This window comes from Squalius cephalus (genome assembly GCF_949319135.1).
Source record: "Squalius cephalus genome assembly, chromosome: 17".
NCBI classification, from domain to species: Eukaryota; Metazoa; Chordata; class Actinopteri; order Cypriniformes; family Leuciscidae; genus Squalius; species Squalius cephalus.
The window spans coordinates 25583588-25593414 of record NC_137138.1 but is presented as its reverse complement, the minus strand read 5'-3'; the positions used below and the strand labels follow the sequence as shown (position 1 = coordinate 25593414).

At 43.5% G+C, this 9827-nt stretch overlaps 1 protein-coding gene across 1 annotated transcript; it reads right to left on the bottom strand.

The window, feature by feature from the left end:
- Positions 1 to 240: 240 nt before the first annotated feature.
- Positions 241 to 7704, bottom strand: LOC307145206 (protein sprouty homolog 2). The gene is made up of 2 exons (XM_079848093.1): positions 7253 to 7704; positions 241 to 3016 (listed from the first exon to the last, which is right to left on the bottom strand). The coding sequence occupies exon 2, from the start codon at positions 2946 to 2948 to the stop codon at positions 2097 to 2099; it is 852 nt and encodes a 283-aa protein (XP_079704219.1). The 5' UTR covers positions 2949 to 3016; positions 7253 to 7704; the 3' UTR covers positions 241 to 2096.
- Positions 7705 to 9827: the final 2123 nt, after the last annotated feature.

Genomic DNA, 9827 nt, shown 5'->3' with positions numbered 1-9827 from the left:
TATATATATTTATTTATATATTCTCCTTTAATTCTTTTACAACTTACAAGATGCCAATTGTACCAAAGCAATACTTACTAATACAACATGGTGAACTTTTAGTGGTTAACTTAGAGACTGCGGACAGCACCCGTTAGGCATTCTTGTAAATTGTATGTACCTGCACACTGAAACCCCACAGCATAGACGCTCCTTAGAGGAGCCATTCTTATGGGATGCAACTGTGGAGGAGAGGTATCTTCTCACTATTTCATACTGTGAAAGTTTGCCACACACTCTGATAGTAAAGCATGTTATTTACTCTCATGCCAGTAAATATTGAGTAGTTAGAAAAACATATGATTGGCTCTGGAAGCTTGTGTGTGACTTAAACCCCAAGCTTTTTTTTTTTTTTTTTTGTGGAAAAAATATATTTCAGGCTGTTTAGGTCTTATCTGAACACCACAACATATTTTAAATCAGTTTTGAGTGATTGTTTCTGTTCTTAGGACAAAAGCAATTTATGATTGATAGATGTGACCAATAAGAGAGAATTCTCACATTTTTATGGAAATTTACTGTACTGCGATGCAAAACAAGTGTTATGCACAAGGGACCTCTCCTCCACAATACAAAATCAGCATTATGGTTAGTCTTAAGTATTAGCCAGGTCTCTGACAAGGTTAATGTCCAACAGTAATAGAAAGTAATGGTAATAATAATAACCAGATTAAAACAAATGGAATAAAAATACAAATACAATAAGAATTCTATGTACATACAAAAATATAGCAAAGGAACTCACAAGGATGTGCATTTTTTGGGGAAGAACACACACACTTGAAACGGATTTCATTCATCTTGCTTCCCAGTTTTGGATGCCAGTGCATCTGTTTCACCTTGTTCCCAATTGTGGTTTTCTACCTCGTTCTGGCCAGGTGACTAAGCCCTTGTCTCAATACAATCCCTTCTCCCTGTCAGATGACACAACAGTTTCCATTAACCTCACTTTCTGCAAAGCATTCAGGGCACACCAGAGAAGCTCAGGAAAGGCCAAAGTCTTTAGAGATACTCATGCATCGTGTATAGCAGAACTGGGGAACCACAATGGCTTCATTTTGCTGATACAACTCGGATCTGATGATAACCGTCCTAAAGCATGGTCCCACAGGTTTTCTGGCTGATTTGTCCAAAGTATTGGCTTGTATCTCATCCTGACTGTCAAAGGTGGACAGACAGTCCCTTTTGATGTTTGGTCCCACAGCGTAGTTGGATGCAGAAATGGTCAGGGATCCTATCACTGATGTTCAACAGTTGGAAAGTACAATGGGCAGCTGAGAAAAAATGAGTTGAGGATGTAAGAGTGCTTGGGAGAGGTTGGCGTCAGGCTGCCCTGGGCTGGAAACCTGACCAGACACTTTGTCTTTCAGAGTAGCTCCTCTAAAAATAAAAAGAGAGGCTTCTGCTGACAGCAGATGCCGGCCTGAGACTGCACACACATGCACATACAAACGCACACATTTTCCCTTCTTCTTCCTTACACACTCATTCACACACAATGTCTCTCTTTACCGCCTCTCTTGAAACACATCCCTCTTAGGTGAGCTTAATTTTCTGATTTTAAATGGTCCTGTTTTTGGTGTCAAACAGAATTGACTTACATAGTCAGATTTTGGTTGGGCTCTCCTCCCTAACCAGTGCCCTGTATCCACGTAAAGTCAGAGTGAACCAGCTTGCTTACAGTTTTTCCATTCAGTAAGGCTGAAGAAGACACACTCAGAGCTGACTTTCTGTTGAAAGCGATGCCTAGATGATCCTTTTACTAAGTACAGCCTCTGCATTTATTTTGATAGCATACTCCCTGTGTTACATATGGTTCACATTACCCAACTCCATCTTGGAAAGTCCAATAAATAAATAAATAGACATGGGTTTGCTAAAAAAAATCGGGGAGGTGGGGGGGGGGGGGGGGGTTGGATAGCATACATGATGATGAACATGATGCAGGGAGGCCTGATTGGTTTAGAGTTGGTCAGTTCATTTAGCAGAATTGTCGGGCTGCTTCAGCAATAGAGGTGTCTCCTCGAAGGAGAATTGCGAGAGTCTCATTCAGCCTGTCATACAGGCTTCTCCAGGGTTTTACGAAAGGGTGCAGGGTTGGTGGCAGAGATCTTGCGGCACACAGTGTTGGTGTTGCTACATCGGCAGCCTGGACGTGTGGCGCGATCGTAGCCACGCTGGCATAAAGTGAGGCACAGCTTGGCAGGAGGGTAGCAGCACAGGCAAGGCAGGCAGAGCGCCAGGAAGGCCATGGCACTCCAGCGGGAGCAGGCGTGAGCCGGGGCACAGGAGCATGGTCGGTCAGCACAGTTGTCCTCTTTATCTGCCGAGCAGTGGTAGAACAGACCCTTCACACAGCACAGGCAAGTGCCGTACTCCAAGAATTTTTCAGCTGAGCACAAGCAGCGCTGGCCACAGGTCCAGCAGGAGGGCAAATTACGAGGGGCACAGCACTCCTGGCACTTACAGTGGCCGCAACGTTCACAGATGAAGAGATGCAGGCCCAAGTCCTCACTGTCAGCCAGTCCTTTGCCTAGTGAGTCAGGTTTCAAGTCACCTTTGGGCTGGGACCGCACCACAGTGGCCAGACCAGAATGGGAAGGCGTTAGTCCTGTAAGAAGTCTCTGGTCCGAAGCAGCACTGCCGCGGGACATGGAGCTCACAGTACTGGAACGACTCAAGTAGGCCAAGTGGGAATGTTGATGCTGACTTTGACTGTGAGACATCTGAGGATGTCGCTCATCATGCACATAAAAGACACCAACCTGAGTGGCAGGCTCCAGCGCCACAGGGCGTTCCACATAGTCATTATTAGCCCTTATAGCATGGATCTGGTCTATGGACAAAACAGGGACCTGTTGAAGATCCAGGCTTTCAGGGTCCATCCGAAAAGGTGGTACTGGATCCATTCTTTCAGGGCCACCAGGATAGGGGCTGAGCTGCAAGGCTGACCAATATCAGGGTACATCGGATAAACCTGTAGAATGAAAAGATAAAATAAATGGATCAGTGTTAGATTTTGAATCAAATTAAATGGTTGAAGTTCAGATAGTCTATGGCTAAAGCTATGGTTATTATTAGACACAGAGGATGGAGAGATAACGCCATTGACAACACACTGTAATTTAGCATCTGGAGAACACAGCTGTTGACACAAGGGATAGGAACCAGAGCAAAGAATTTGACAGCAATGAATTGTGAGAAACTGGGGAACCCAAAAGAATTAGTGTTAGTGTCCTGAGGTATCTCTTCCTCAGCAGCTTGGCGGAATTTTGCCCCTCCCTGCAGCCCTTCTTTTGTTAGGCCTTATCCTTCATAAACAGGAACAACATGGCTTTTGGAATGTGCATGGAAATAATCAGCATCCTGGAATTGAGAAACATGTTGCTTGCATTATTGGACGTCATAGGCAAACAAGACATTGGATTGCATTGGATTAGATAGCGATGGGTTTTGTTTTTTTCCATCAATAAAGAGATAGAAGACCACTTTTTGATGTTTGTCAGACTCTCAGACTGTTCCAAAAGTCAATGTGTGATAGGGAAAAAAGCAAACATTTTAGGTCGCCTAGGAAGAGATTGGCCATGAGAAGAGAGCTGTTTCTGACATAACAAGTAACGGAAATCCATACACAACAGCAGTGATTAGAAGAAGCAGTGTCTGCTCCCAGTCCCTCAAGCATCCGGGGCACAGTCAGCTGAATTCCTGGCAAGAGCCCTGAATGCTCTCGCAAAAAAAAAAAAAAAAGTAAGATAGCATCCTCCCCCGCTCCCACTGCCCAGCCAGAAACTCAAGATAAGGAGGCCCAGGTCGGAAGCACAAAATGCATTTGCAAATTACACAGAGGAGAAAAGAGAAGTCCTGGAGAGTAATTACATCAAACCCAGCAGAGAGCTGTAGTCAGGTCCTATCAGTCCATCTAATTGTTGAAAGGGGTCTGCTGTTCATTTCCATGAGCTCATTATTTGGGGCCTGAGTTCGAAAACAACATTGGACTTTTAGTCTCGCATCTGCGGGCAAGCCAGAGAGGAAGTTTTGGGTTAGCTCATCTGTGTCATGTCAGGCACTTTGGTTGCATATTTGTTTGAGCATTTGCACATGTCCTCTCCATGTGGTTTTCCTCAAGTGTGTCGGCACTTGGGAGCATTTATCACTCGCGGCTACACTGGAGTTTATTTGGAACTTTCCACTGACTTGCAGAGATCTTGTGTAAAAACAGACCCAAATTACACCTCAAAAAGATGTATTTCCTGGGCTCTGAGAAATGGTACAAAGAAAAATTCTAAACTATTACTTTCTAATTAACTGCCCACTCACCATTAATTCCATCCACAAAAGTTCCTCTCAAGTTATCATCAATGAAATACCCATTTATCCCATGAGTTACTTCCCTTGAGCCAGACCGTTTGGAAAGCCACCATCCATTAACCGTAAACTACCTCCCAGTAGAGTTCACCAACCACTTCCATGCCCTGTCAATGAGCATAGTGCATTTGTAAAATAAGCTGTGAAGCAAAAGACCAGAGCAGAAGCTGCTATATAAAAGCCCCTGAAACATTCTTCCACCGCACCCAGCAGCAGCAGTCCGGGTGCCAGAGGGTCGATAAGTCACACTACAGTGGCATTGCAGGTAAGGTGCTGACATCAGGAAGTCCAGCAGATCACCCCAACACTTAAACCCCCAACAAAGAGCACACTACCACTCCCTACTGAGTCCCAGAGTACTCTTTAGCTCCACCTGCCCCAGACCGCACACCAGAGCGAGACCGTACTAGGGCCGTGGACTGGTCTATCATGTCTCTACAGTGGAGCTTGCACAACTGTTTTCTCTTAAACAAATTCTGTGGATAACTGCTACTTGAGTGCCTTCCAAAGTGCTACTGGCTGTTGTTTAGGGAACATTCAATAGATGTTGGACATGTTGATTCAAGTCTACTTGCATTGTGAGTGTATGCTGAGATATTGATTATGCTGTTCAGGTCAAGTCTTCTCATTTGTAAGTTCTGACCATGACCTCTAAAAGAATTACTCTAAATGCGCAAAAACTTTGCTGAAACTGACACATTTTATAAAACTGTGATGACTGGGAATGAGGGAAATAGGAACGTTACTACACTACACTACTTCAGCATAGCACTTGAATGGATCAGTTTAGGCCAGTTCAGAATCTGTTTCTGCAATCTAGCATTCATCCAAAGTATTGTTTTTTCCCGATCCCACATCTGAAGAATCTATCTTCTATTTTTTGCTGGATGGTTTTATCATTTAAAAGGATATTCTGTATCTGGCTCTCCAAATTTGATAGCATTTCTTACATTGGATGAAGTAAAGCAAGTCCATACCCATTCACCACAAATGGCTGTCTGTATTTCTCTTTTTCTTTCAGGTCACATGAGCACTCATCCAACTTTTTTTTTATTATCACATTTAAACCACTATACTAGGGGGAATATTCACGCAACAGACATCTGATCTAAAAAAGAAAATGGAAGACTGTGAGTGCACAAGAAGATAACACCTGTCCCAGGTTAAAGCACACTTTATGTCCCAGAACTGTGCATACAGCTCAGAGCAAGTGAGAGACAGCTGCATCTAGTGAGCCAGAGAGAGAAAAAGAAGGGAGAGAGTGGCCTTGTTTACTCAGCCCTGCCTGCCATGAGGGGTAACCTGAAGACAGGCCTCTGCGCTCTGGGAGTATCAGTGCTGAGTGAGCTGTACCTCGCGGCTCTGCCCCGGGGCTCCTTGCACCCGTTACCTTGCACACATCCTTGGCCAGAGTAATCCAATCCAGGGCAGGAAGAGGATGAGAAGCGCATATTATTCATAACAGTCACCACACTCCACTGACTGGGAGAAACTTTAAACCTCCAAACAGGGAGGCAAATGAGAACAGGCAAATGAGAAAAGGCAAAACAGTCGTCCCGTAAAGGGTCGTTGGACAACATTGGAATAGCTGAAGATTGTTCAGCCTGTTTATCTATTGATGGGTGTGACCATCAGGTGAATAAGGTGCTGCTGCTGTTGTTTGGGGGCTGATGAGAAGTTGGCCAATGACATCATGCTGTGGTGCTATTTTTAAAGCCTCCAGTCTCCTTTCATTGACCCCTGCTGCCACTGATAAGCATCCAGCAGTTCTGCAGCCAGCCATCAGGCCAGTCTGACTTCCTGCAGGCTAACTGTCATTAGAGATATCCATTTTCCATTTCTGCTCTCTCTCTCTGACTCAGATAGAGTGGCAGATTGGCAATTGCTGACTGAGGGTTGATTAGCTGGTAGTCGTGGGGGGTAGGGGCCGGGGGCCTTGCAGAGGGCATATATATGCTCCTAGGGGCCAGGCTTAACTGCGGCTGGACTTGAGTTGTCAGGCACCAGGACCCTGGGATCTGCCCTACAGGCCCCTCTGGGAACACAGTGGGATTGAATGACAATAAACTGTATGAGATTCCGGATGTGCCGAATCCGACCCCCAGGAAGGACTGAAATAGACACTGCAGACCAGCAAGTTTGGGTGAGAGAAAGACAGAGAGAGACTGAGAAGAGAAAGGGGGGAGGGTTACTTAGAGAAAGGAGGAATATATAAGAAAAAGATAGTATTATTGAGCAAAACACACACACACACACACACACACACACAAAACACTGACAAACATGTAAATCTAAAACTATAAATTAATATTAATAGATATTGACAACTATTATGACAATATAAAACGAATTGACACAGTGAGGAAATTTTCACTGTTAACCTGCACCATTCACAAAATTCACATTCCATTCACAAAATTCACATTCCTTTACGCTGGCCTCTACTTCGAGAACTTTATCACAAACCAATTCCAAATACACAGAAACTTCACTATAGACCATTGTGAGCGCACATGTGTGCAGCGCTGTCCCATGTCCACTTCCAAACTCTCCATCAGCCTCTGCCAGCACAAACTGGGTAGTATTGACATCTCCAACCTTGAGGACAATCAATTCCATGCCTGTACACCCGAAGCTCAGTACATTGGCTGGGTCAGGGTAGGCGACACACAGAGATCATCTCTCACTCGGATGCTATTCTTCTCCCATTATATGTCAACTAGATTATATTTCATTCGGAGAACTAGATCTAGAGAATCTCAAGAGAACACAGTTTGAGCTAAAAAAAAAAATAGATTTAAACAGATTAAGACTAGATTTAAAGAGATTGAAATAAAGAATCTCTTACCCCTAAAAGGAGGGAGATCCATTTTGCGCCAAAGCAGTGTTTTATGTTTGTTTGTTTCTTGTTTTCTTTCTTTCCTTTATGTTTTCTTAAGCAGTTTTCTCTCTTCTGCCTCCTGATGCTTCTTCACAAGTGTCCCACACGTGCAAGCAATCCTGGTTCCTCAGTGCTCAGTCATTCCCTCTGAAGAACACCAACAGCCTTTATCAAGCCAGAGCACTGCATGTTCAAAGAGCACTCAGAAGTAAGACGAAGAAACGAGGGCAACATGTCACACGAAATATCCCAATTTATTTGAGTAAGAAACAAAAATGTCCCCAGGGCAAAGTAACTGAGAGGAGCTTTGCTTTTCAAAAGTACTTCCACAAAACAGTGTGGAAAGACCACAGCAGCAGCTCTGTAGTTTGTCGTCTCTCAGTATGAGCTGAAAGTGTGAGTGCTGGATTTTCTCTCTCGGACTGTCTATCGCTCTCTCTCTTTTTCTCTCTCTCTATCTGTGTATGGTCAGCGCTTCCTGCTCATGCGATCATCCACTCACTCCCAGAGTGTGTGTATGTATGTGTGTGTGAGAGAGAGAGATAGAGATGAAGGGTGGGAAACAGTGAGGGAGAGAGAGAGGGAGGGAGATGGGATGGGGAGGAGAAGGAGGGGTGGTTGGATATGAATGGTAGAAGGAAGGAGGGCCGGGCTGAGGAGGGTTGGGGTGGGGGGCACTTGGTTTTGCAGGAGATAGTTAATGGCTAAGTGGCATCATCGGGCTGAAACCCAATCTCTCATTTTCTCCCCCTCAGGAACTTTTCTATATGATTCCCTGAGCTAAACCTAACAAGATGGGTAGAGGGAGGAAGGGAAAAGGAGATAAAGAGAAAGAGAGAGAGAGAGAGAGAGAGAGAGAACACAGTGAGAAATGGATAGAAAGATAAAGAAGGAAAATATGAGTCAACAATATGAAAGGTGATAAAACAATGAAAGAGAGAGAGATGAGAAAGACAATAACTGACAAGAACTTGATTGAGGAATATGTGCAAGTTCATGGAGCCATAAAGAGACAAACAGTTCTGTAAACATTCTGTAGACATATAAACAATTTCATTCTTGCTGATCTTTCACTTGCATGCAATGGTACCAAGTATTTGGGCACTTAAGCTACCGTTAAAAGTATGTAGAATCTGTGCATTAGAAAATATCACATTTAGGCTACTGTAGATATCTTGTTCAGAATTGACCCTTCGCAGGGAGTTTGATTGACAGGCGATCTGACCAATCATAATCCGCCATTTTTGTCCGACAAAGCAGTCAGGAGAGTTAGTAGATTAACGTTGGAGGATTTGAACTTGAAAAACGTTATGTACTGACATCTTTCCGCGGTTAAAACAACATTCCTTCTTATGTTCATTTATGTTTATTTGATGCTAGAAGTAAAAGATGATTGGTTCACGAGCAGCTTTAACTGAGGCTCCACCGTGATCTGTCAGACACATTAAAGAGCCACAAAACGGTATTTATTGTTTAAATTTTGTTAAAAAATGACCAAATTTGAAAGTTGAGACTTTGTTTATATCAAAAGTTTTATAAAAGTTTGCGAACGGTCAATTAACCCAATGCAATAAAAGTGTGTCTTAAGTGTCCAAGAACATTTGGCACCACTGTATAGGAAAAAAAGTATATGGAATATATATATATATATATATATATATATATAGGAAGACCTCGATATTTTACAGAACGTCACAGTTGGTGAACATGGACAGAACATCGAGGTATATGAACATCACATGCAATTTTTAACTCTAAGAGCCTCATGTGGTTGTAGACTCAACATTTGGGAACTCACTGACCCATTCTGATGTGTTTGTGCCAGCTAGCAGCTGTCCTAGAGCAGGTTACATCCTAGAACAGTGAATAATTCAGTGTCTCAATCGAGTGCATGACAGATTGGAACCCAGCCCATGTTCCTTCACTTCAGTCATTGCCAAACTGACAACAAGTTTTAACCTTATCATTATCGCAGTGAAATGATCAAGAACGAAAGCAGCTTCACAGTGAAAATAATAGAAGAAAATTGTGTCATCGTCCACCTTAAGTAAGGCACATCAATAATATTGTTGAATATTAAATGTCCGAATAAGTAAGCCAAAAGCCAAGGCAACAGTGGCAAGGAACCAAAACTCCATCAGGTGACAGAATGGAGAAAAAAACCTTGGGAGAAACCAGGCTCAGTCTCGTTCTCCTCTGGCCAATGAACAAATAGTGTGTGATTATGATTCAGGCAGCATTACAGGTCAGAAGTCAGATTGGATCAGAACATTCAGAATATTTATCCAGTTCCATCTGGTTGAAGATCGGAGTCATCACACTGGTATCGAGATGAGTTTGTTGAGGATCAGTGTCGATGGCTGTCGTGTCGATGAGGTGTGTGTGTGTGTGTGTGTGTGTGTGTGTGTGTGTGTGTGTGTGTGTGTGTGTGCGTGTAATGGGTCAGGAAGAGGGGTGCTTCCTGGCTTCCTTTAGAGGGAAATAGCTAGGATGACCAAACAGTGCATGAGAGAGGAGAGTGAATAAGGTTTCTCTATACTAA